Source organism: Neomonachus schauinslandi, chromosome 7 (genome assembly GCF_002201575.2).
Source record: "Neomonachus schauinslandi chromosome 7, ASM220157v2, whole genome shotgun sequence".
In the NCBI taxonomy this organism is placed as follows: Eukaryota; Metazoa; Chordata; class Mammalia; order Carnivora; family Phocidae; genus Neomonachus; species Neomonachus schauinslandi.
In genome coordinates, this window is record NC_058409.1 from 112,905,414 (window position 1) to 112,933,200 (window position 27,787).

The window sequence follows — 27,787 nt, forward strand, 5'->3', positions numbered from 1 at the left end:
CCACATTGCAATTACTTGGATGTTTCAACTCATGCTAGCCATAATGAACAATGGCTGATCTTAATCAGAGGTATAATGTGTTCTGCTACTGAGAAAACATGTGGTTTCTGAGCCAAATATATAAAGTAAATTACACTTCAAAGTAAACTTTTGAAAGGTAAAGGGGGCATAAGGCTGCCCTTTTTTGTTAACTTTTAATTCTTTCCAAAGAATTAAAGTAATGCTTTTCAAATGCATAGACTGCACTTGTAATGGACCAACAAGTACTACTTCTTTTTATTTTATTTTATTATGTTATGTTAATCACCATACATTGCATCATTAGTTTTTGATGTAGTGTCCCACGATTCATTGTTTGCGTATAACACCCAGTGCTCCATTCAGTATGTGCCCTCTAGAACCCTCAGTTTGTTTCTCAGAGTCCATAGTCTCTCATGGTTTGTCTCCCACTCCGATTCCCCCCCCTTCATTTTTCCCTTCCTACTATCTTCTTCTTTTTTTTTTTTAACATATAATGTATTATTTGTTTCAGAGGTACAGGTCTATGATTCAACAGTCTTACACAATTCAAAGCGCTCACCATAGTACATACCCTCGCCAATGTCTATCACCCAGTCACCCCATCCCTCCCACCCCCACTTCTTTAGGCAAACTTCAGCCAAGATGCAATACGGGTCAGGGCGATTTTTAAAAAATCTGAGGTTGATGAGCTTCCAAAACCTGAGTAGTAAATATGATTTATAAAGGTACCCACCTCTGGAGGAAAACTGAGTAACAAAATCCACGTTCTCCCAAATATGTCAATTATTCCATAGGCCATTTCTTAAAGTAAGTCTGCATCCTATCTGATTTTATAAACACAGAATATCCAAACATGTTTCTAAAATTTATTTTACGGTACCAGTGCCTGGATCTCTTTAGAACAATATGCTGCTATTATGCCATCCTTAAAGGTTTGGATATTCAGATTTTTGTAGTTTGCTTACTTTTAAATTCAGTTGGCCACACTGCTTTTGTTATTCTGATTTTTCACACCTCTTATATAAAACCATTATAAATATGGAATGACAAAATGGAATTAAATTATCTGACATCCTTATACATTCAAATGCTCACAAATTCTCACATGTATGTTAACATGTAAAGTCTGAAACCGCGAAGATAGTTATTATCAGCATTTACTTTTTAATATAGTTCTAATAAAGAAAAAAGCACCAGACTGGGAGTGGAGAGACATGAGTTCTATTTTCAGCTCTGGCGCTAAGTAGTGACAGAAGTCACTTACAAAAAACAAAAAACCAAATACTTTATTGAAATATGATTGACATTTTAAAAGTTGTACATACTAATGTATACAACTTGATGAGTTTGGAGACAAGTATACACCTGTAAAACCATCACCACAGTCTATGCCATAAACATATCTATCGCTTCTACAAGTTTCCTCCAATGCTCTTTAGTTACTATTATTATTATTTCATGATAAGAACACTTAACATAAGATCTACCTTCTTTTTTTTTAATACTTCTGATTATAGTTTATTATAATTGGATACCAATTAAGACGAGCCCTCCAAAAGAGACCATAGTACAAGGTCTGGGAGGGTCCCCAATGTGAAGTTTCTGTGTCCTCAGGACACAACACCCTTGCAGCCCATCAGTGCACAGGAAGCTCACTCAAGCCTCAGTGTCCTGAGTTTTTATTAGGGCTTTATTATATAGGCATAATTACTTGAATAAGATCTACCTTCTTAATACATTTTTAAGTATACATTACAGTATTGTTAACTATAGGCAATATGCTGTACAGTAAATCTGTAGTACTCATTCATCTTGCATAACTACAACTTTGTGCCCTTTGACTAATACTTCCTTGTTTTCCCTTCTCCCAGCTCCTGGTAGCCACCATTCTACATGCTGCTTCTATGACTTTGACTCTTTTAGACTCCTTATATAAGTGAGATCATGTAGTATTTGTCCTGTGTCTGGCTTATCTCACTTAGCAAAATGTACTCCAGGTTCCTCTGTGTCTCAAAAGGCAAGATTTCCTTCTTTTTTTCAGGCTGAATAATATTCAATTGTATGTATATGACACATTTTTAAAATCTATTCATCCATCAATGGACATTAGATTGCTTTCAAATCTTGGTTGTTGCGAATAATGTTGCAATGAACATGGGAATGCAGATACCTCTTCAAGATCCTGATTCCAATTATTTTGAATATTTACCCAGATGTGGGATGCTAGATCATATGGTGGTTCTATTTTTAATTTTCTGAGGAATCTCAGAAAATTTTCCATAGTGATTGCACCAATTTTCATTCCCACCAACAGTGCACAAACGTTTCCTTTTTCCACATCCTTGCCAACACTTACCTTTTGTGTTTTTGATAACAGTCACAGGAGAGCCATTTTTAACATTACTTGTGTGTGTGTGCTTGTTTTTTCATTAATGATAACAGGGAGTGAAACTAAATTCATTTTTTCAGCCAACAAATAATCATTGAATATATATTATGTTTAAGGCCTGGTGCTAAATGCTGGGCAATGCACAGGATTGCAAGTGGGAACCAAAACCAGTCTTTGTTCTCTAAATATTTCCTCTAATATATTAACTTCTCCCTCTTATCTGTATTCCATTTCAGGTTTCCAACTATCCAGACATACTCAAGCTGTTTAAAATCATACTTACCAACTTCCTGATAAAACTTATTTTTCTTTCCTGTATATTTGTCTCTAAATGGCTACCTATTTCCAATGATCCAGTGTAGAAATTCCGGAATATGTTTGACTCCTCCTACATCTCCATTTGACATTTCCAAACTTCGACCAATGATTCATCTAAATTTATCTTGGATATACTTTTCTTTCATTCCAGTTCTCCCTAATCTAGCCTTGGACCTCATCTCTTAAGCACCAGATTGCTATTTTTGCTTACCTATAGATTCCCCAGCTTTTAGGCACTTTTTTCTCCAATCCAATCTTTACATAATTTCCTAAACTAAGGTTCATAAAAACCACCTACAATGGTTCTCAGTGCCCTTTACTTAGGTCCAAGTTCCTTTGTCTGGCTTCTAAGGTCTGCCACTACCCTTTCTCCTCTATCATCCCTGTGTCAGTCCCGTTTGCTTACCAACACACCCATTTGTCAAATCTATGCCCTTGCTTATGTCGCTTCCCAGACTGGAGTGGCATTGCTTCTTTTCTTATTAAAAATTAAATAATCGGGCTCCTGGGTGGCTCAGTCGGTTAAGCGACTGCCTTCGGCTCAGGTCATGATCCCAGGGTCCTGCGATCAAGTCCCACATCGGGCTCCCTGCTCTGTGGGAAGCCTGCTTCTCCCTCTCCCCCTCACCCTGCTGGTGTTCCCTCTCTCGCTGTGTCTCTCTCTGTCAAATAAATAAATAAAATCTTAAAAAAAAAATAAAATAAAAAAATAAAAATTAAATCATCTTTCAAGACTCAGCTCAAGAGTCAAGAATCAATTCCTCCTTCTCTTAAATCCTATTGCATTTATAGTGTATATTATACTGATTTGCACAATTGTTTTTTTTAATATTTCAAGTTTTTATTTAAATTTTAGTTAGTTAACATATAGCATAACATTAGTTTCAGGAGTAGAATTTAGTGATTCATCACTTACATATAACAACCAGGGCTTATCACAAGTGCCCTCCTTAATGCCCATCACTCATTTAGCCCATTCCCTGCCCACTTCCTTTCCAGCAACTCTCTGTTTGCTCTAGTTAAGAGGCTCTTATGGTTTGCCCCTCTCTATCTCTCTTTTTTTTTTTCACTTATGTTCATCTGTTTTGTTTCTTAAATTCCACATATCAGTGAAATCATATGGTATTTGCCTTTCTCTGACTGACTTATTTCGCTTAGCATAATATACTCTAGCTCTATTCACGTTGTTGCAAATGGCAAGATTTCATTCTTTTTCATTCTTTTGATGGCTGAGTAATATTTCATTATGTGTGTGTGTACATATACACACCCCGACATCTTCTTTATCCATTCATCAGTCGATGGACATATGGGGAGGAGCATAGGGAGATAGGTGGGGAGAAGCAGAGGGAGAGAGAATCCCTAGCAGCCTCCAGGCCCATTGCGGAGCCCGATTCAGGGCTCCACATGGGGCTTGATCCCACAACCCTGAGATCATGACCTGAGACGAAATCAATAGTTGGATGCTTAACTGACTGAGCTACCCAGGTGCCCAACTGAGTTTCAGTTTATTGTAGCTTATACTTGGCCCACTCACATTATTCTCTGAGAGGCAGAGCTCCCTGAATTGCAGGCATAATGACTAAAAGAATAAAACTGGTGTCTAGAGAGATGATTTTACCTGTCTAACCTTAAATGGGGTGGGGGTGTGGTGGTAAGTGAGAGTGTAGGTTGGAAGGACAAAGAATACAAAACTCATACTCTATTATTAGATGTCTCATCTAAGATACTTGTAAGGAGAGTAGAGAGTGAAACACCTCCACAAATTCTAGTTTGTACCTAGGATATAATATTTGTATGCAGAAAATGTGAGAACTCAGATTCTTACTATTGATCATTTGGGGGGGCTTATGATCAAATGAAGTCTAAAAGATAAAATGAAATGTCAAAAAATCCATATTTTTTCATTTGTGAAATACAGTAGAGTGATAGATTACTGTTTCCTAAGAGGCATAGATCTCTTTTTGATTATTCTTTTTGTTACTAGAATAGTTTAACTTATTAAACTGAAGCAAAGTTTAACAAATTCTTGTTCTTTTTTTCCCCCCAAAACAAGAGGCACTAAAAATTATGTTAAATATAAAGTAAAAGAGCTTTAATATTAATTTTGTGTAATTTTCAACAGGTTAAATATACTTTAAAAATCATACCTGAAGTGAACTGAATCATTACTAATGGGCTTAAAAGCGTATAAAAGAAATTCAGTAAGGTTCATTGTAAACAGTAAACCAAACTCAGTAGGTTAGTACATCACCAAAAATATAAGCTCAATAATATCTTATGGAAGTGATATTAACCCTTTCAAGATAGCTTCTCATCTACCTCTCAGTCCTTCCAGCTGAATTGTTCTCTAGAATGAGAACAATTAAAGAACGCTTACCAGAATAACAATTACAGAACAATGACTATTTTGCACAAGGACCTTCCTTGAGGTCAACACGGGTTTCAATAGAAATCACTAACCACTTCCTTTAGTACTGCCAAGGAATTTTCCTTTTTTTTTACTGTGTCAGTTTCCATTACCAAATGATTAGACTGCAATTTCTATCATGCATGATTCATTCTGTTGAAGTATCATTCATAAAACAAACTGTAACCAAACAATATTTTCCATTACCTTGTAAAAAAAAACTAAACAACAACACAACAAAATTGACCAGCTTACCATTTTCCTTCTTCATTTTCATATTGTTGAACAGTATATCCAAACATGTCCTCCATGGGGCCACTGAAAGTCATTGAATTTTTCACATCAACGTTGAATGATACGCAGAAGCCTAGAATAACTTTAAGAGAGAAAACCAAGTCCAGTTACACAGAGTTAACTGAGATTCCATAATGTTTTGAATTATGAAAGGCATGTTCAAAAGAGCAATGATGCTCAAAAAATGAGAACTGCAAGAAAGGTCTACAGTATTAATTGTATTACTGACTGAAAATAACAACTAAAGAATACAAGTACTAATATTCAAACAAAATCCTATAGAAATTTAGTAGCTGTACCATTCCCAGAGCTAATGACTTCGGAGTATGAGAGAGCTGGCAAAAACTCATGCTTGTATATGCCTAATGTGGTTACAGATAGCTTTCCAGTAATGAGCCCTACAGTGAATCATGGTCACCAGTGAAATGTAAACACCTTCATTTTCCTGTTTTCACTATGAAGGATGCAAGAATCACCCTTTAAATCCTCAGGGGAGGAAGCTTTCTCCTTGCTGCTTCCAAAGGGAATGCAAGCTGATTGCCTCCACCCAGAAATGGCTTCCTAAGCAGGCCTGAGATTTGCTCTGCTTCCCTCTCAATCAAGCAGTGGACAGAAAGCTTATCCTAATACACTAGAGCCTCTGTATAGTGTTGGTGGTGATAACCTCACAGGTTGCTGTCCATGATCTATCTAAATCACATGACATATCTAAAGAGCTTACTCAGTGCTTGACACACACTAGGTATTCAATGAGAGTTAATTCTCTTCAATTTCCTTAAAGTTCAGGTAACGAAAACCCTTTACAAGTGAGACTCTCCCCTAAAAGGGTACTGGATGGTGCCAAATTCTGTCAAATGGATGGTGCCAAATTCCATGTTTGGTACTACTTTTTAAAGTATACTTGTGAAGTTACAAAACATTCCTCTCCTAGATGCAACTGAGAATTCTTCCCAAAGAGCACTCCCTTATAAAATTACAAGCATCATAAGGCACATTCAGAGGTAATTAAATTCACTGTTCTTTATTAAAACCATGATACAGCTACAGACATCTTGAAAAATTCTCTTTCCTTACTCATTATAAACCCTAAATCCAAACTCAAATTCGTTCTATGCTCTAATTCATAATCTTCAATTTTAACATTATTGTTTCTTTGTTGCACAGGATTGTACTAATTTAGAGAAAATTTTGTTCTTAAAGAAAGATATTTATGTATACCTATTTATAAAGTCTTCCTTGATCTTTCCAACTGGAAATAATCTTTTTAATTACTAAATCCTCCTCTTTCGTTTTTTGAATATCTCTCATAGAAATAATTATTAAATACTATTTTATTTACATTGTAATTATCTCTGTGTGATTTCTCCCCGCCTAGTTTGGAAAATTCTTAAAAGCAGGGACTCTCTTCCTTATCTTTCTTATCCCTTCTCAAAATCTAGCCTAACTCCTGTACACAGATGGGCAATAACATATTTGTAGAATAAACACACTGAAGGAAAAAGTGTACCGGTTGAAGTTAGAGGTGAACTGACAACTATTTCATTTTAGCTAAGAAAGACTTAATGGAGATGGAAATTTTCAAGTTAGATTTTTAAAGGGAGGGAGAGATTCAACTTGGCAGTGAGAAGAAAATATGTCCCAAGGATTTGGGAGGGTCTCTACAAGTAATAAGACATACAAGGGGACAAATATGGTTGCAAAATCATAGAGAGATTTGCCTGGCTCACGTGGAAGATGCAGAAAAAGAATGGAAGGCTAGCATTGGTCCATTTATGTACATTTCCTGCTCCTACTTCAAGTGTGATGGAGAACAGCTGGTTACCATCTTCTGCAAAATTGCCTTTCACATATTTGAAGACAGTTTTAAACACGGTTTGCTCTACTCCAAACTAAATAGTACATGCTCCTACCCTTCTCTCACAGGTTTATTTTTTGAAAACTTGCAACAGATTATCTTTGATATGAGAGAGACACAAAGTAGTACGTCTACAACAGGATTTCTCAACTTTAGTGTTATTGACATTTTGAGTCAGAAAATTATTTGTTATGAAATTCTATACTGTATGTTGTAGCAGCATCTGTGGTCCCTGTCCACATGATGCCAGTAGTACTCCCTGAGTTATGGAGATCAAAAATGTCTCCAGACACTGACAAATTCTCCTGGGACCAAAACTGCCCAAGTTGAAAATGACCATTCTATAGATAAGGACCAGAACACCACCACCAATGATTTTGTTGAAGAAGATGATGGAAAAACAACTGGCCTGCAGACCAGCAGCATCTGCATCACCCGGAGCTTGTGAGGGATCCAGAATCTCAGGTTCCACTCGGATTTCCTGAACCAGTATCTCCATCCCAACAAGATCCCCAGGAAGTTCAATTCCTGTTAAGCTTTGAGAGGTGTAAGCCTGTAATATGGTAACCCTCTTTCATAATGTTGATGCAGGTGACATAATTTACCTAAATTAAAAGTACTCACCATCTTTTAGACCAAACGGGGAAAGGATTATCATTAGTCAGATTCAAGTTCACCTGCTCTTGAAATATTTTTCCAGCACTTTATTGTCTTTAATATATGTTCTCCCAAAGGCCATTCATGATACTCCTCAATATAAGACTGAGAGCTTTTGGTTTCCTTTTTAGGCCTGTTTATTCCACATGTTGTGTGGAATGTCCGGGGGGAAGGGGGTGTGCTGCACTTTTTTTTTTTTCATTTCCTGTCTTCAGAATTCTACAGGCAATTTGCCCAAAGTGATTGTAAATCAGTCTCTTTCATGTTTGCTAAGGCACCAAAGAGACTGAAGCACAGGAGATGACAGAAAAAATAGTTTACATCTTGTTCTTTTGATTTAAAGAAGTGCACAAAGAGTGAAAGCAGCTTCTTGTATTTTTGAGTTTGATGCTCATTTTGTTATATTAAGTTGTCTTGGAACTTTATGTACCAGAGGTAAAGTAAAAATCATACTTATTCTTCGTCAAAGTCAAAAAACAAAAACAAAGCTGAGGGGGCTTAAGGGGCCATATAGGGTGAAAATGATGGGAAATAAGACATAGACAATAGTCAGATGTCAAAATTAAGTTCTGATTTCACATGTACCAGCAAAAGAGGAATTTTTTTCCCTTAATAATAACAACATAATTACTATGTGTTATTCTTCACATGCTCCTTCTCATATAATTTCCCCACAACCTTACAGTTAGTGTTATTATCACTGCTATGCAAATGAAGAGAAGGAGGCTCAGGATAGCAGAGAAATTTGCCCACATTTCCCCAGGATTCCTAAAATTCACATTAATTTGATTTCTACATCTTATCGCTAAAACTGAAAAGGGCTGGTAGAAGGCAACGTTACTATTAGTCCATGTAATTACATCTTCTGAGAAGCAAAATTGGGAAAGAGGCCTTCTACAGTGGCCATGGCTAAGAAAATGGGGATGAGGGAATGACTGGAGTAAGGAGAGAAGTCATGCCTGCAGAGCTCTAGATAAAGCATCATGAGATGTTTCAGCCAAAACATTCATGTTCAGGTAGAAAAGAAATGGAAAGGCTTGCTTTCTTTCAAATATGATTATATGTGTTATATATTTAAGGGCTAAAAACTGAGAGGAAGATGAGATTGTTGGTATTGAAAGCCCTTTTCCTCACTTGCAATGTATAATGAAACATCTTTATAATATCAGTGCTATAAATCTGAAATTTTAATTAGTTCAATTACTCTTGATGGCTAAGTGAGTTGGATCTTAATTTTGGTGTACATGATTACCTTAAAAGATAAAATTTGAGAGGTACCTGGGTGGCTTGGTTGAGCATCCAACTCTTGGTTTCGGCTCAGGTCATGATCTCTGGATCGTGGGATTGAACCCCCCCCGCTGTGCTCAGCGGGGAGCCTGCTTCTCTCCCTCTTCCTCTCCCTCTGCCCCTCCCCCTGCTTGTGTGTGCTCTCTCTTTCTCTCTCTCTAAAATAAAGAAAAATCTTTTTAAACAAGACAAAGTTTGATAGTGTAACTGGATCTATCCAAAAATATAGTACTACATAATTCTAGTTGATCTGATATCTGAAGTGATTATTTTTACAGCATTGCAATCTTGAGAAGGATGAGACAAAGAAATCCAGTGGTGAAGACAACAGAAGATAAAAATAGAATAAAAAAACAACATTAGAGCCTTGAGCCTTGATGTAGAATCAACACAAGTATTTGGAAATGGTATCATAGTCTCAAATACAGGAATACATATTTTCTGGAAAAAATACCATACCCAACTCACTGTCTCCAAGCAATTGAAACTTCCCTATACAATTATGTAAGAGGAAAGTCTGGCTCAATCAATCCCACCATTCAGAGTTCTTTCATCAGAAATGATGTAATATGTCAGCATGATATCTACCTCTATCAGCAAGTCCAGAAAAGCCAATCCAAATAAACACCTCGATGTTCAAGCATTTTCCAAGTTTCATCCTGGGAGGTTGCTTTTTAACTTCAGCTTGCTGTAGTGGGTGAATTGTTTTGACTTTAGTGCTAACGTCCTGTGGGCCTCCAATTAATACATATGGTATTTGAACTTCAAAGTGAGTGTGTGTTTATGTGTGTATCTGTATCTGGCTGGTGGAAAGGAGGCAAGGAGGCCTAACTCTTGGCACATAGTAGGTGTTTAATACAAGTTTGTTAAATGAAACAAGATGGAATAAACACAGAAATGAAGACTTCTCATATAAAAGTCATTCTGGCTGTAAGAACTTGTACCCTTTTGTAAATGCTGCCCAGAATATTAAACTCCAATGGAGTGTTTCCCAAACATCCTTTGTTAAAAATCCCCCTTTTAAATTTTTCTACATAAGTTTGTTCTTTCACAGTGTTTATTTTCCTTTGTAGTATCTACAGACATCTGCTCTTTTCCCATATCCTTCCACCACAAATAATTGCCTACTCTGCCAGCTCTTCTCAGACTGTCCCTTCTCTTGAAATTCTTAAACAGTCTCAGTTTCCCAACGCCTCCACCCTATCACCATCATCTTCTGGCTCTGTTTTTTACAGGATGAAAAAGCTGCAGAACCTCAGGAGTCCCTGGACCCCATTGTGGGAAACATGACTTGCGTGTTTGTGCAAGCAATGTGAGCACAGAACTCTGTTCTCCAGCTGCCCTGGCATCCTGGGAGCTGAACTCATTAATTTCTGTGACTACACAGCATGGAGTGCTGCATGGGGAAAGGCGTATTACACTTTAAAACAGAGCAGGGTTGCATCCTATTCAAGAATTTACACTGAAATGTGAGATACAAAGTCTTTGGATGTGTAAAAGTATGAATGAAATTTGTACTTTTGTTAATGAAAAATTTTCAGTAGATTTTATTAATTTACATATAATATCTTCTCAGTGAGACAGTAAGACATTGTCAGTAAGTTTATTTTTCTTAGCATGCATAACAGGTACTTTTGAGGCCCAGGAAAGCAAAGAGGTAGTATGAACTATAAAATAAATGGTTCCAGGCACTAACAGGTTGTATTATTGATTCTCCTACAGATTCAATAGGACAATTTTTCTGGATGCCTTGGGTACTGGCTTTTGAAGTCCATACACATGTCGGAGTGTGTGACACATGTTTACTACTTCAGATACTTCTATTGCTTCACTGGAGAGAGTGAATTCTACTTCTTTTTTGTTTGTGTGTTTAATAACTCCAATAGAAATTAGGAAATTTAAAATAATTCATATCACTGTGTATGCTCCCTCTTTGCTTTCCTGATCCGTGAAACCACCTCTTGTGCACATTAGCGAAAATAACAGGATTGGCAATGTGTTACTGGCTCATATATATCATGGAGAAGAAATTATATGTAAAGTAACATAATTCATTGAAAAAATCTGTAAATAAAGGTAGAATTTTTTTTTAAGATTTTATTTATTTATTTGACAGAGAAAGACATAGTGAGAGAGGGACAAGTAGGGGGAGTCGGAAAAGAAGCAGGCTTCCCGCAAAGCAGGGAGCCCGACGTGGGGCTCGATGCCGGGACCCTGGGATCATGACCTGAGCCGAAGGCAGACGCTTAACGACTGAGCCACCCAGGTGTCCCAAAGGTAGAATTTTTTAATCAGGTTTTTCTTCTCAGGCATTTACGGACACAATGCATATGGTACCTGGGTAAGATGTGACTCTGAGACTGAAACAAAAGCATCTCAAAAACATGCAAAAGATTATCCAGTTATCTAATGTACAAATGGTATAAAAAGAGCCAAAAGTGGGGCACCTGGGTGGTGCGGTCAGTTAAGCATCTGACTCTTGGTTTTGGCTCAGATCATGATCTCAGGGTCTTAAGATGGAGCCCTGCATGGGGCTTCGTGTGGAGTCTGCTTAAAACTTTTTCTCCCTCTCCCTCTGCTCCTCCCCCACCTAAAATAAATGAATAAATCTTAAAAAAAAAAAAAGATCCAAAAGCCATTCTCTCTTAGTTGTACAATTTGTAGTTAGGAACTAAAATTGTTTAAGTGAAAACACACTTATGTGTAACACAAAATAGAAATGAATGGAAAAATTCCAACATGTGAAAAAATCAGTTAAATTAAGTTGTGATTATTTAGACTGGAAAGTAATTACTGGCATTTTGAGTCAACTATAATATTTTTTCAAGGATTGAGTATGCCTGGACTTTTTAAAATGTCTTGATTTTTATGCAAGGTTTTAGGAACACAATCAACATATAAAATGATCTACCTATATTTTATTTTGCCATGGACCACAAAGGGGTATTAGCTTTAACTTGCCTTAAACTTCCATATTTTTTTATTTTCCATAATGCTCAGAAGCAGGAGGCAAAGTATACAGATTTATAACATTCCTCTTTTGATGGAATAAGGTTATCTAAATACTTTCTGGTTTAACACACAAGTGGTCAATCATTAACATTAATAAATTAAGAGCTTCATGAAGCTAAGTAACAAAATAAAATACTGTGCAATCCCCAGTATATCCCAAATCAAAAACAAAGTCTATAAGAAAATAGTTGCTCATCCTAGAGTTACCCAGTAGTTTTAATTGGCAATTTCAAATTGCATAGATTAAGAGATGCCTTATTGATTCTCATATACCATGTAATGGGCTAATTTTTCTAGATGTCCCTAATAATATACTAGCACTTAGACTAAAATGATTCTTTATAATATTTCCCTCCCTTCCTAGCTAATTATTATAGCTAGTTTTCATTTTATCATTCATTACCAAACCTTCTCTTCATTCAATAGTTTTTTGGTACCTCTGTTCGATTTAAAACTTGTTCAGTTTATCAAGAGAAAATAATGGAAGTCAAATGAATATAACTTGTGGTTCATCTGGAAAAAAAAGGAAAATAAATCAGAAAGTATTTTAAAGGACATGGGTTTGTTTATAAAAGATGAAGAAAAATCTCAGTAGCCTGGAATGTTGAAATATTTCAGAAGGCAAGGGTCAGTAGAATGCTTGTTTTCTTTTCAGAGGAAATAGATAACTTAATGATGCTTTCTTTTCTGTTTTGAGATAGCTCCAATTTTGTTTTCTTAGCTATAATTGTTGTTGCTAAGACTATGATGATCTTTCAGCACTTAGAACATTAGTTGAGCAGTAAATCCTTGGATTCAAACTCTCTTCCTATCTAGCAGCATCATCTTTTACATTCTTTCCATTTGTCTCCTAGAGTATCTGGTAATTGAAGTAAATACAGATGTCATAATCAAAATCCCCAAGAACTGGCAGCCAATATTTTCCTTAAATGGAAGCATACTGGTACTTAGAATCACAATCCTGGTGACCAAGTACTTGTTATATACAAGGATCTTGAAATTCGAGTAGAGGTTATCTGTGGACTGGGGGCAAGAGAAGGAAGAGAATAGGATCCAAAAGGAAATAAAAATGTGGTTTTAACTTTATATGTTTTTAGAGGAAAATGCTTACTTCCCTTTCTTCATGGAAGGGAGCTCTGTGAGGTGTAACCCTCCTTGTCTGTATCTATGTCTGTCTCCTTTCACACTTAAATGATTGGTGAGTTTGGAAAGAGAAGCTGTACGGGTAGCTCAGTCTTTTCTTACTTGTTTTCTCTTAGAAGTGAGCCTGCCTACAGAAAAAACAAAAACAAAAACAAAAACAAAATAATGCTTTGTTCTATTTCCCCTGTATCAGACTCTGAGTTGGGGTTGGAGGGTAAGTCAGCTTCGTCTAAGGGTTAATAGTGGAAATTTCATTCATCAGCCATGCTCCATTATGATTCTTGGTCATTTCCCAATCAGTTTTAGCTTCAATGTCGAAGAGATTTGCTCATTATTGGGCTTTCTAAAAAATCCTAATAGTGTTTTATTTCTCATGAAAAATAAATAATTATGGGACAATGTTTAGATTTTGCAAATCTGGGCACTGGGCACATTTATGTTTATTGTTATTCCTTTAATTTTCTTTCTTTTTTTTTTTTCATTTCGAGAAAAGTTTAATGCCATTATACCAAATCAACCATATAAGATTCTCCTCTGAAAAAATAATACTTTGTGTTATTTTCAGAAATATTTCTTTCATATATTTAAAAGAGGTTATTGGTTTCTCTATTTACTGGAATATGAAATGAAGCCTGCTTTATAATTACAATGACTTTTTGGGGTTTTTTTCGGGGTAACCCATCCCCCCACCCCCCTCTCCTCTAAGCCTTTAATTTTCTTATTAGTCTAAAGAATTTCATGAGAAAAAAGAACTTCTAAATATTTTTTGTATAATTATTATTATGTTTAAAGATGTGTTGACATGATATATCTTCTCTAATTCTTTTTAATTTTATTAATTTTTAAAATTTCATATCTCAACACAGAATTAGAACAAACACAATGCTATTCTTGTTTCTAGGAGCTGCAAGGAGACACAAAGTAAAATAATTTGAATGTATCATCTTAATTATCTTTACCCATTTCTTATTTTCTACAATCCCTTCACTATCAATGACATTGAGAGTAAGGGGTGGGGGGTCTGTAGAAGAAGATATAAGGAGGCATGATTAGGATAAGGGGGAGATATGATATTTCAGAGGCGGGCAAGGTGAACAAGGGCATGTGGAGATCTGACCAAGGATGGTTTGCTATGGCAGCTGCATCTTATACTCACACTCTGGTGGATATTGCTGGGGGCCAAAAAAATCAAGATTTTAGGAATGAGATTAATACTATGATTAGCCAAAGTTTCCAATTTGCTTAACAAATACACTGGTCTGAAAAGGAACTGACTGCTAGAATTTTCACTATTTCTTTTCCAGTCCTTGTCCACAGTCTAGTTTCTTGGACTGTGCTATTTATATGGCTGTGTCTGCCTCTTTAGAGAACTGAAGACGATCCAAATCATGGAACTGAGAGTTATATTAAGAAAGAGACAAATGTGATGCTCCAGGAACTCATAATTCCTTACTCTGGGAGAAGTTTAAAAAATATGGAAGTAAGTCAAGTAACACTTACTGATTTTCCACTGGCCATCTTTATTTCACAAACACTAGGCACTCAGGGAAGATGTAAAAGAAACAGGTCATCACTCAATTTAGAACTGTCCAGCATGCCAGAGGTGTACTGAACATTACTTCTGAGAATATAAACATATAAAGATGGAAGGAAAAATGCCAAGGAGTTGTACACTTACCAGTCAGGTTAAACAGGATAGAGCAGGATTATGGCAGATGAATGAGCATGCGTATTTGACAATTTTCCTTAAGTATTGCAACTTTAGAAAGCTTGCTGACTTCATTGTTTCTAATCATTCCATGTATTCTTGCAACTCTCTAATCTTAAATTATTATTTGGATCTTTAAAGGGGCAGAAATTAGCACAACCAAATCAATAGCAACCACAAAGACTACATTCCATTGACATCAGTGGAATCTAGTACCACATTTCCTCCCAGAAGGGAGCCCAGATATATTACAGAATGTTACATGAGAATTTTTAAGACCTTAGAGTTAAAGAAAATTTGTATCTTATAAAAATGTAAAGATAATTAAGTGGCATTAGACTGGATATACTTTTTTTATGAGGGGATAGTCAGGATCCTGAGGGCTCTATATAGTAGCTTATCCTCATGAAAGGCCATTTTACTGTCTTTTCAAAGATTTTGAAAGGACATCTTTTCCATCTAGTGATACTACACCAAGGTTAACACTCCAATTTTAAAGTTTTTGATGGCTTACCAAAACAAAAAGTTTGAGAAAAACAACTAAAAACAACCAAACAAAATTAAACTCTTTGAGCAATGGGATCGGGGGGGAGTCAGGGATGAAAAAATATATATGGATTTAGATATTTCTGTTAGGATAAAAAGGGTCTTCTCAATACCTAGAATATTTGTTGTCAGTATTTAAATATGCTTTCAGGTTTCTAGTGATAGTGTTCGTTCTCTATTCTAACATAGGGTAGGTAGTAAGTGGTTATATGTTTTATATCCTGAAAGAAAAATCTGTTTGATCCTTGATCAAACTGTTGAGTTTAGGGGAAACTGCAAAGAATTAATTATGACTTCCTAATATATGACTTCTATAGTGATAAATCATAAAACATTATAGTTGGTAGATATGAGACACCTTACCTATTACTTAAGTTGGCTGTTCCATTTCACCAGAAGTCAGCAACTACCGTCTTATGGCAACCACCTTATTCCAACCAAGGGTTTCAGAGGGTGCTACTATGTTTTTAAGTGACACTGGGGGATCCAGACTATAGCTGACTGGCCCAAGAATGAGCATCAGATTTAAAATGAACCATCTGGTATCTCACCCTCCTGGCCACAGTTGATTAACTCTAAGGCAGCCAATCCAAGTACTCAACTCTCTCATATCAGGTTGGCAACTTTTGTAGACTCTTGTCTGGTGGTGAAGATCATGGAACAGGACACTCAGGAATAGACACAGGCTTCATTCTTGCCAAGAAGGTATTTAATGGTGTGAGAGTAAAAGCCAGATGAGGGAAAGAGAGAATTCTAAGATACAGAAGGGAAGTGAGATATTGTCTAGTCCAGTTAGTGGTCCCCCTTCAGTTTCATTGCTCCACTGTGGCTGGGGGAAGGATGGGAAAGAAGAACGAGGCAGGGTAGCTAAGAAAAACAGATGGCTACCATGACCTGACTCAATGCTTCCTTCTTACTTCCCCCAAAGGCCATTAAAAACTTTAAAAAGACAGAGTAAGAGAGAAAAAGAGACTAGCCTGCTCTGTATATAGATTACAAGTATGTAAATAAATGTCTGTATGTCACAACATTCTGCATGTGTTATATTCATTCAGCACACACTAATAAACACCTATCATGTGCAAGGTAGTGTGGAAGAGCCATGGGTGATTAAAAGGCAAAATAAACATTAGCCACGCCCTCAAAGAGCTTTAGTTATTGTGAGACATAAGGCATAATCAAATAATTAACCATATGAGGTTAAAAAAGAAAAAAAAAATCCCAGGGGCCATAAGTGATTGCTGTAATGTGACTCCTGTAATTTGGATGCCAATTTTATAAATCTTAATCCTAGCTTTCTTTTTTCTTTTTTTTTTTTTTTTAAAGATTTATTTATTTATTTGATAGAGAGACACAGTGAGAGAGGGAACACAAGCAGAGGAAGTGGAAGAGGAAGAAGCAGGCCTCCCGCCGAGCAGGGAGCCCGATGCGGGGCTCGATCCCAGGACCCTGGGATCATGACCTGAGCTGAAGGCAGACGCTTAATGACTGAGCCACCCAGGCGCCCCCTAGTTTTGTTTTTTCTTTCTTTCCTATTTAGTCATTGAAAAGGTTTGTGCTAAGATTTTATTTATTTATTTATGTGAGGGTGGCGGATGGAGGAGCAGAGGGAGAGGGACAAGCAGACTCTGTGCTGAATGCAGAGCCCAATGCAGGGCTCAATCTCATGACCCTGAGATCATGACCTGAACCAAAATCAAGAGTCGGACGCTTAACTGACTGTGCCACCCAGGCACCCCAGGTCTGTGCTATCTAAAAGAGAATAGGAAATAGATATCTTGGGACTTAATTTGGGTAGTCCTTTATGTACTATGAAAAAGTGTGACACCTTTTTAGTTGACTAGGCAGGTGATTAAATATGCAAAATTTCCCTGGGAAGACTCTACATTTCACATTAGAAAGTGCTTTCAGTACTTTAGGTCTGTACTCGAGGCATCACCATGAGTTAAAAATAAAGCCAGATGAAAACATGACACAGAACTCACACTGACTTTCATTGCCCGGTCAGATTTAAAGTTGAAATCTTCCATTATGCAACATAAGAATAATTCATTTAAATACAGGCAAAAGGGCAGGATGGTGGTGATGTCACTACAGAATAATTGCTGCTTTGTGGCAGGCTGATCTTATTAGGAGGGCAGAGCTGAATGAGGCACCAGCTTGCCCCTCCACAGACTGACACCCTGCCTGGCGCCTACAGCAAAAAACTACAGTGAAAAACGAGGGTGAGTGATTCTGTTGTATGTCAGTTATTTCCCAGCCAAACCCTGAAGCATATTTTTCTTTTCTTTTTTTTTGTTTGAAGCATATTTTTCCTTCATGTCTTGAGTGCAACTACTATTCTGTACTATGATGAAAGATCAGTAATATAATTTGTGTGGACACTTTATAAAATACTTGGCCTTCTATTACTTTAAAAGTATAAAAAGAACTTTTTGAAAAATTTCAAAAATTGGATTTCCTTAATTTTTAGCTTTTTACCAGCAAGTAATGATTTTCTGGATGAACTCTAATCAACTTAAAAATGACTGTCATTTTTTTTAATGCCTGTCAAAGAAAGGACAGAAAAAAAAATTCGTTTTTGTTTTTTTAAAGATATACTCCCTGGTGAATACTTAGGACTTACTCAAAACAATTGGGCACATAAGAGCTTCCAAAATTTATCTTTGAAGACATATAATGGGGACAATTTGAGAAGGTGATGAATCAAAGCTTTGTCATCTATTTCTTAAGAGATTGCACTGAGAAAAAAAGAAAAAAAAGAAATATTGCAGAATTGCATTAGGGTCCAGAAAATTGGCTTCTAAGAAGCTTTTAGTTTTCTGAATAAGGCTATTGTCCAAATTCTTAAATTTGTATGTTCTCATAGTAAAACAACTTTTCACAGAACTACTAACACTTATTAGCTTTTTTTATATTTGGGAACTCAAATAACTTTTAATATATTAGGTCAAATGTCATTCTTAAGAAGAAAGGATTACTTCATTTACATATTTATTTAACTGATGAATGAAATGAGACCCCAACAAAATTGGTCATAAGCTACATGTCACACTAAAATACAAAGGTGCTGTGGCTTAAGTGTTAGGATAGTATGCCTTTATGACCTGAATCCTCAGCCAATTGCAAACCATACCAAAGTTGAGGATCACAGTGGTCAAAGGCCCAAGTCTTAACAATAACAATGATTTAATTATTCATAATTGACAAAAACAAAAACAAACAACAACAACAAACAAGAGTGTATCATGTGTAACAGTGTGAACACACACACACAAATATGCTTTCTGGACATTTTAATGGAGTCCTGTTTTTGGCAATACCAAAAATCCCCCAAATCCTTTAGTATCTTAAAAGGTATTTTCTATGTATGTGAATATGGTACTGTTCTCATTAGTTTCCTCTCAAAAAAAGAAAAAGAAACCCCACATAAATGTCCTTTGAAAGCCTTATTTGAAAAGTTCTTTTCACAATCATAATTATTGAAGACATTTTTCAAAAACTGATTAAGAATTTCTCCTTTATAGGGTGGCAAGTTTATACAATTTTCTTTCTCTCCCTAACCTATAGATCTTTTGTCACAAAAACTCTGATTACCACATTTAAAAAAAAAATTACCATTTCTTTTCTTAAAGATTTTTAAAAAAAATATTAAAGCATAACATATATTCAGTATAGGGTGATAAATTGTGTCCCCTCAAAAATATGTCCAAAGTCCCAACCTCTGGTGTCTGTGAATGTGACCTTCTTTGGAAGGAGGATCTTTGCAGATGTAATTAAGTTAAGGGTCTTGGGATGAGATCATCTTGCATTTAGAGTGGGCCCAAAATTCACTGATTGCTATCCTCATAAAAAGGGAGAGGGAGATTTGGGATACCTAGAACTAAAAACACAGAGGAGAAGACATGTGAAGACAGGTAGAGACTAAAGAAATGTGTTTGCAAGCCATGAAATGCCAAGAAATTCTAGGAACTACCAGAAACTAGAGAAGGCAAGGAAAGATTCTTCCCTAAATCCTTCAGAGGGAACATAGCTTGATTTTGGACTGCCAGCCTCCAGACCTGTGAGAGAATAAATTTCTGGGTTTTTGTTTTTACTTTTTTTCCTTTCCAGTTTTATTGACATATGACTGACATACAGCACTACATAAGTTTAAGCTGCATAGCATAATGATTTGACTTATATATGTCATGAAATGAGTACAAGTTTAGTTAACATTCATTATATATATATATATGTATATATACACACACACACACAGAAAGAAACAAAAATGTTTTTGTTGTGATGAGAACTCATAGGATTTGATTTACTCTTTTTTTTAATTTTATTTTATTATGTTATGTTAGTCACCATAAAATACATCATTAGTTTTTGATTTACTCTCTTAACAACTTTCATATATACCATACAGAAGTGTTAGCTGTAGACATCATGTTGTACATTACATCCCCAGTACTTATTCATCTTAAAAGTGGAAGTTTGTACTTTTTGACCATATTCATCCAGTCCTCTCTCTCCCTACTCCCTACCTCTAGTAACCACAAATCTGATCTCTTTTTCTATGAGTTAGGTTTTGTTTAGTTTTGTTTTTTAATACTCCATATGTAAGTGAGAGCCTACAGCATTTGTCTTCCTCAGTCTGACTTATTTCACTTATATCCGAATGCCTTCAGGGTTCATACATGTTGTCAAAAATGGCAGAATTTTCTTCTTTTTTTATAGCTAAATAATATTCCTGTGTGTGTGTGTGTGTGTGTGTGTGTATCACATCTTTATCCATTCTTCTGTCAACGGACACTTAATTTGTTTCCATGTCTTGGCTATTATAGATAATGCTGCTATGAGCATGGAGGCGCAGATATCTCTGACATAGTGTTTTCATTTTCTCAGGCTATAGTCCCAGATGTAGAATTACTGGATCATATGGTAGTTCTGTTTTTAATTTCTTAAGGAACCTCCATACTGTTTTCCATACTGACTATACCAATTTACATTCCCACCAATAGTGCACAAGGGTTCCCTTTTCTCCATCTCTCACCAGCATTTATTATCTCTTGTCTTTTTGATACTAGCCCAAATTTCTGTTTCTTTAAGCCACTGTGCTTGTGGTAATTTGTTACAGCAGCCCTAGGAAACAAATACCTTCAGAAAAGGGCACATATCCTCATTTTTTACAAATCTACATAAGGGCACAAAGTAACACACTCATGTAACTGCCACCCAAATCTGGAAAAGGAACATTTTCGGCACAACTGAAGCCCTTTGGGGTCCATTTCCTTTAAAACTACGAAGCAACTCAACAACAAAGAGGCAAACAACCCAATTAAAAAATGGGCAAAAGTAATTAGTAGTAATTATTTGTAGTAATTAGAACCCTCATATATTGCTGATGGAAATATAACATCATGTAGCTCCTGTGGAAGATAGTTTGGTGATTCCTTGAAAAATTAAACATTGAGTTACCATGTGACCCAACAATTCCACCTCCAAGTTTAATACACCAAAGATAGGTTCACATAAAAACTTGTACATGATTGTTCATAGCAGTATTATTCATATAGCCAAAAAGTGGAAACAACCCAAATGTCTATCAACTGATGAATGGATAAGCAAAATGTGATATATCCATCTAATAGAATATTATTCAGCTATAAAAAGGAATGAAGTACTGATACACACTACAACATGAATCAACCAGATTTGTGGTTTTCAGGGCCTCAGAGGAGGGAGAAATGGGAGTGATTGCTTCATGGATTTAGGATTTCTATTTGGAGTGGTGAGAAAGCTCTGGAACTGGATAGATAGTGGTAACAGTTGCACAACATTGCAAATGCACTTAGTGCCACTGAATTATAACCTTAAAATGCTTAAATAGCAGGGGCACCTTGGTGGCTCAGTCAGTTAAGCGTCTAACTTTGGCTCAGGTCATTATCTCAGGGTCCTGGGATGGAGCCTGGATCAGGTTCTGCACTCAAGGGGGAGTTTGCTCTCCCTCTCGCTCTGCCCCTCTATGCCCGCTCGTGTTGTCTCTCAAATAAATTCTTAAAAAAAATAAAATGGTTAAGTGGTAAATTTTATTTTATATATACTTTACCACAAGAAACAAAATACAAAGCATCTCAATTACCCTAAACATACAACAATATGGTTTTTATTTTTTAATTTTATTTTATTAGGTTAGTCACCATACATTACATCATTAGTTTTTGATGCAGTGTTCCACGATTCATTGTTTTCGTATAATACCCAGTGCTCCATGCAGTACATGCCCTCCTTAATACCCATCACCGGGCTAACAAATCCCCCCTCCCCCCTCCCCTCTAAAACCCTCAATTTGTTTCTTACAGTCCATAGTCTCTCATGGTTCATCTCTCCTTCTGATTTCCCCCACTTCATTTTTCCCTTCCTTCTCCTAATGTCCTCCATGCTATTCCTTATGTTCCACAAATAAGTGAAACCATATGATAAGTGACTTTCTCTGCTTGACTTATTTCACTTAGCATAATCTCCTCCAGTCCCATCCATGTTGATGTAAAAGGTGGGTATTCATCCTTTCTGATGGATGAGTAATATTCCATTGTATATATGAACCCCATCTTCTTTATCCATTCATCTGTTGAAGGGCATCTTGGCTCTTTCCACAGTTTGGCTATTGGCGGACATTGCTGCTATGAACATTGGGGTGCATATGGCTCTTCTTTTCACTACATCTGTGTCTTCGGGGTAAATACCCAGTAGTGCAATTGCTGGGTCATAGGGTAGCTCTATTTTTAATTTTCTGAGGAACCTCCACACTGTTTTCCAAAGTGGCTGTACCAACTTGCACTCCCACCAACAGTGTAAGAGGGTTCCCCTTTCTCCACAACCTCTCCAACATTTGTTGTTTCTTTTTTGCCATTCTAACTGGTGTAAGGTGGTATCTCAATGTGGTTTTGATTTGAATTTCCCTGATGGCTAATAATGATGAACATTTTTTCATGTGTCTGTTAGCCATTTGTATGTCGTCTTTGGAGAAGTGTCTGTTTATGTCTTCTGCCCATTTTTTGACTTGATTATTTGTTTTTTGGGTGTTGAGTTTGAGAAGTTCTTTATAGATCTTAGAAATCAGCGCTTTGTCTGTAGTGTCATTTGCAAATATCTTTTCCCATTCTGTGGGTTGCCTCTTTGTTTTGTTGATTGTTTCCTTTGCTGTGCAGAACTTTTTTATCCTGATGAAGTCCCAAAAGTTCATTTTTGCTCTTGTTTCACTAGCCTTTGGAGATGAATCTTGAAAGAGGTTGCTGTGGCCAATGTCAAAGAGGTTACTGCCTACGTTCTCCTCTAGGATTTTGATGGATTCCTGTCTCACATTGAGGTCTTTCATCCATTTTGAGTTTATCTTTGTGTATGGTGTTAGAGAATGGCAAAGACCCCATCAAAAAGGAGAATTTCAGACTGATATGCCTGATGAATATGGATTCCAAAATCCTCAACAAAATCCTAGCTAATAGGATCCAACAATACATTAAAAGGATCATCCACCACGACTAAGTGGGATTTATCCCCGGGATGCAAGGGTGGTTCAACATTCACAAATCAATCAATGTGATAGAACACATTAATAAGAGGAGAGAGAAGAACCATATGGTCGTCTCAACTGATGCAGAAAAAGCATTTGACAAAATACAGCATCCTTTCCTGATTAAAACTCTTCAGAGCATGGGGATAGAGGGAACATTCCTCAAGTTCATAAAATCCATCTATGAAAAACCCACAGTGAATATCATCTGCAATGGGGAAAAGCTGAGAGCCTTTCCCTTAAGATCAGGAACACGTCAAGGATACCCACTCTCACCACTATTATTCAACATAGTACTAGAAGTCCTAGCAACAGCAAACAGACAACAAAAAGAAATAAAAGTATTCAAATTGGCAAAGAAGAAGTCAAACTCTCTCTCTTCGCAGATGACATGATACTTTAAGTGGAAAATCCAAAAGACTCCATCCCCAAATTACTAGAACTCATACAGCAATTCAGTAATGTGGCAGGATACAAAATCAATGCACAGAAATCAGTTGCTTTCTTATACACTAACAATGCAACTGTAGAAAGAGAAATTAGAGAAATGATTCCATTTACAATAGCACCAAAAACCATAAGATACCTTGGAATAAACCTAACCAAAGAGGTAAAGGATCTATACTCTAGGAACTACAGAACACTCATGAAAGAAATTGAAGAAGACACAAAAAGGTGGAAAAATATTCCATGCACATGGATCGGAAGAAAAAACATTGTTTAAATGTCTGTGCTCTCCAGAGCAATCTATACCTTCAATGCCATCCCGATCAAAATTCCAATGACATTTTTCAAAGTGCTGGAACAAACAATCCTAAAATTTGTATGAAATCAGAAAAGACCCCGAATTGCCAAGGAAATGTTGAAAAAGAAAAACAAAGCTGGGGGCATCACGTTGCCCGATTTCAAGCTATATTACAAAGCTGTGATCACCAAGACAGCATGATACTGGCACAAAAACAGACATACAGACCAATGGAACAGAATAGAGAACCCAGATATGGACCCTCAACTCTATGGTCAAATAATCTTCCACAAAGCAGGAAAAAATATGCAATGGAAAAAAGACAGTCTCTTCAATAAATGGTGCTGGGAAAATTGGACAGCTATATACAGAAGAATGAAACAATATGCTTTTTAAATTAAACTTTTTATTTTGAAGTACTTGTAGATTCACATGCCATTGTAACAATACGTAGAGTTCCTGCGTACCTTTTACTCAGTTTGCTTTTTAAAGAATCGTCCATCCTTATTTTTCCTATTTAAAACAATAAGATATAAATACCTTTCTTTGGTGGCTAATACAGGATTATATAATTGGACATTCTGCAAATTGGGCTTCCTGCCATTTCATTAGGTAAAAGTACATTTTTACTTGGTTTTACTTGGTTACTAATCAGCCCATTAAGAGAGAACAACCTTCCCAGCTATCTTATCTTTAATAGCAGACAAAAGGAAACACAAATTAGGATAGATATTAAAATTTTGATGCTTCAGGTACATATTCAAATGTATTTTGATATGTGATTAATAGTTGTGTGTGCATGTATTTTTTTAACCCATAGAACAAGGCATGGTCAGGGCTGAAAGAAATTAGGTCACACACCATTGAGTATGAAAATATAAAACAAATACAGCACTTAAGGTTGGGTCCATTTTCTTCAAGCTATAACTCTGCAAACATCTGACATACCACCTATCTGGGAAGTATAGAACATGTTAATGATATTTTGTATACTTGTGAAATAAATCGGTAAGTGCTGATATGTTTAATTTTTTTGTAAAGCCACTACAGGCAGATGAAAATGTATTCTATTTTCTAAGCATTCAAGAGACATGAAAAAGAAATGGTAAAAGCACTATTCATCCTTTCCCCTTCCTTTTCTCATGTTTTCTCCTGGTTTCCAATTATTTTTCTTCCTTTGCCTTATTTCACCACTCTGTATTGCTTTCTCAGTCCCCATTGGGATATAAATGCCCAACCACAGGCTAAACATTGACCAAATAAATAAACATTTAACCGGTTGTGGGTTCTGCCTAAGCAGGATCATGGGATCAAAACTACAAGTAGAAGAGATCTCTAGAGATACGTGAGCTCTGTTTTCCTACAGCAGGAAAAGACTGGGGTGTCAGAGAGAATAAAATAGCTTTCAGTGTCACTCACTATTAAGGCATATATTTAAAAGTTTGTGATTAGATATTTTTAATCCAGTAATGAAATTGATAGTATTTTGAATATTACATATAGGCCTTTCATTAATTTTGAAAATGATTATCTTCTCTAATATTTTATTGATCAAAAATAATTTGAACTGGTCTCAAAAATATGTATCTTCTTTATTAATATCTCTGTATTTTATTTTTCTATTTTTTTAAAGGTACTGCCTTCTTTTTTTTAAGATTTTATTTATTTATTTAAGAGAGAGAGTGAGGGAGAGAGCAGAAGCTAGGGGGAGAGGCAGAGGGAGAGGAAGAAGCAGACTTCCTGCTGAGCAGGGAGCCTGACCTGTGTTGATCCCAGGACCCTGGAATCATGATCTGAGCTTAAAGCAGATGTTTAACTTACTGAGCCACCGAGGGGCCCAATGTCTGTGTATTTTAAATAACTCTGTACTTTCTATAATAGGTTTTTTAAATGTTTTTTAAAATTTGTGATTATTTAAAATGCTTAAAAATATCAAAATATTATGTTGTACATCTGAAACTAATATAATGTTGTATGCCAATTATACCTTAATAAAAAATAATAAAATAAAATGCTTAAACACTCCATGCAAATCAGGTGCTTTCATTTTGATCATTTGGTCTGTATTTAGCTCTAAGGTGTATCCAAGGTTCAGAAGGATCTCAGGAAAGCACCACTGAGAGACCTCTCTTACCGTAATAAAGCTCTTTGGACCTGGATCCTTGGAGCCCTCCTTTGAGCACACATTGAATAAACCCAAGTATGCCCTTGAGGAATCTCAGAAGGCCAGAGCTGGAAAAAAGCCTTATTTAGATCACCTAATCAGCCAGTGTCCTTAAATGATGAGGGAACACTGAGGCCCAAGCAGTTGAAATATCTTGCATAAGACACCATGGCTAGTTTACTGAGGGAACCCAGAGATGACAATTTCTTGCTCTTCATTGAGTTCACAGCTCTATATCCCACACTATGGAGCACACGAAGCAATGATAAGCCATCTTCACTATGCAACCCTGGGATATAATTACAGCTCACACAAGGCAGAAAGATTAGAGGAAGCAGGCCTTCTTCAGTCTGCAGCTGTGTTTCCACTGGGTAAAACAATGTCATGGTTAGAGGCTAGAATAGGGGAGGGTCTGGAGAGGGAGCACAATCAAGCGACAGACTTCTAGTCGGCAACAGGCTGAGGCCTATTGGTCAGGAGCCTGTCTTGAGTATCCCTCAGCCTGTCTAGAGCAGCCAGGGTCCTGAGTGCCAGCTATTCTAGGAAACTAGCAAGGCTGTTGCCTTTCTGGGATGGAGTAAATTACCTGGTCCCACCCAGCCCAAGCTGAAAAGAGTCCCTACATCAATGGGAGGAAGAAGGGAGAAAGCGGCTGGAGGAGGGTTAGATTTCATCTTATTTATCTCTGTATCTCCAGTGCCTTGCATAAAATAGGTGCTCAAAATATGTTTATTTGAATAGAATAACTAATTAGAGCCAGAATTTTGTGACCAGTCTACCTTAGGCAAAACATTTCTCTTTCTCTGAGCCTCAATTTCCAAGTTTGTCAAGTAGAAATGCCAATAATGATCCTTGTGGTATTGTTCTGGGATTGAAATAAGATTCTGTATGTGAACACCATTTGGGAACTCTAAAGCACTTTGAAATATAAAGGATAAAAAACTGGAAAACTGCCTCCATATGGAAACTTCTCAAATAGACCCAGAGCAAATTTTGTTATTGACATTTTTCTATTCCACAAAATGTATGCAATCGAAGTTGTAAGAATACAGGCACGTCTATTACAATGTGATATAACCATTCCTAAAAGCAACCTCATGTTTTCTACAGTCTCATGTCAAAATAATACAGATTGTGGTAAAAATAGATTTGGAGCAGCCTACTGAAAACCTACACAACTTTTTAGCCAAGATACAAACAAAACCACTAACAACCCAAATAAAAATACTAGCATGATTTTAAAGGCATGTTAAATTCCTCACAAATAAATGCTATGCTAAATACAAGGGCTTCAGTGGAGGGGAGTAAGAAAATGTTGAGGTTGTAGAGTTATGGGGACAAGGGGAAAATGAACTGAGTGTGGGGTCGACCATTAATAAGCCCTTCCAAGAAATCACATATATGGCAAAAGTAAGCCAAGAAAAAGAATGGAGGAGAATGGACATTGTACACAGACTGTATTAGTCCATACTTGCTGTGTCCAACTCTTAGTGTACTTGGCCTTCAGGTGCTGGTACTTGGTGGCATTAACATTCAGGTGCTGGTGCAATGCATTTTCACAATAGCCAAACTATGGAAAGAGCCTAGATGTCCATCAACAGATGAATGGATAAAGAAGATGTGGTTTATACATACAATGGAATATTATGCAGCCATCAAAAAACCTGAAATCTTGCC

At 36.5% G+C, this 27,787-nt stretch overlaps 1 protein-coding gene across 1 annotated transcript in view; it reads right to left on the bottom strand.

The window, feature by feature from the left end:
- The window catches only part of ITGA1 (integrin subunit alpha 1), a 115,872-nt gene extending 108,086 nt beyond the window's left edge, over positions 1-7,786 (bottom strand). Inside the window, exons 1-3 of the mRNA XM_021695399.1 lie at positions 7,493-7,786; positions 6,507-6,603; positions 5,394-5,514 (exon numbers count right to left, since the gene is read on the bottom strand). Coding sequence (XP_021551074.1) covers positions 5,394-5,514; positions 6,507-6,603; positions 7,493-7,786 — 512 coding nt within the window. The remainder of the gene's footprint in view (positions 1-5,393; positions 5,515-6,506; positions 6,604-7,492) is intronic.
- Between the last annotated feature and the right edge of the window lie 20,001 nt (positions 7,787-27,787).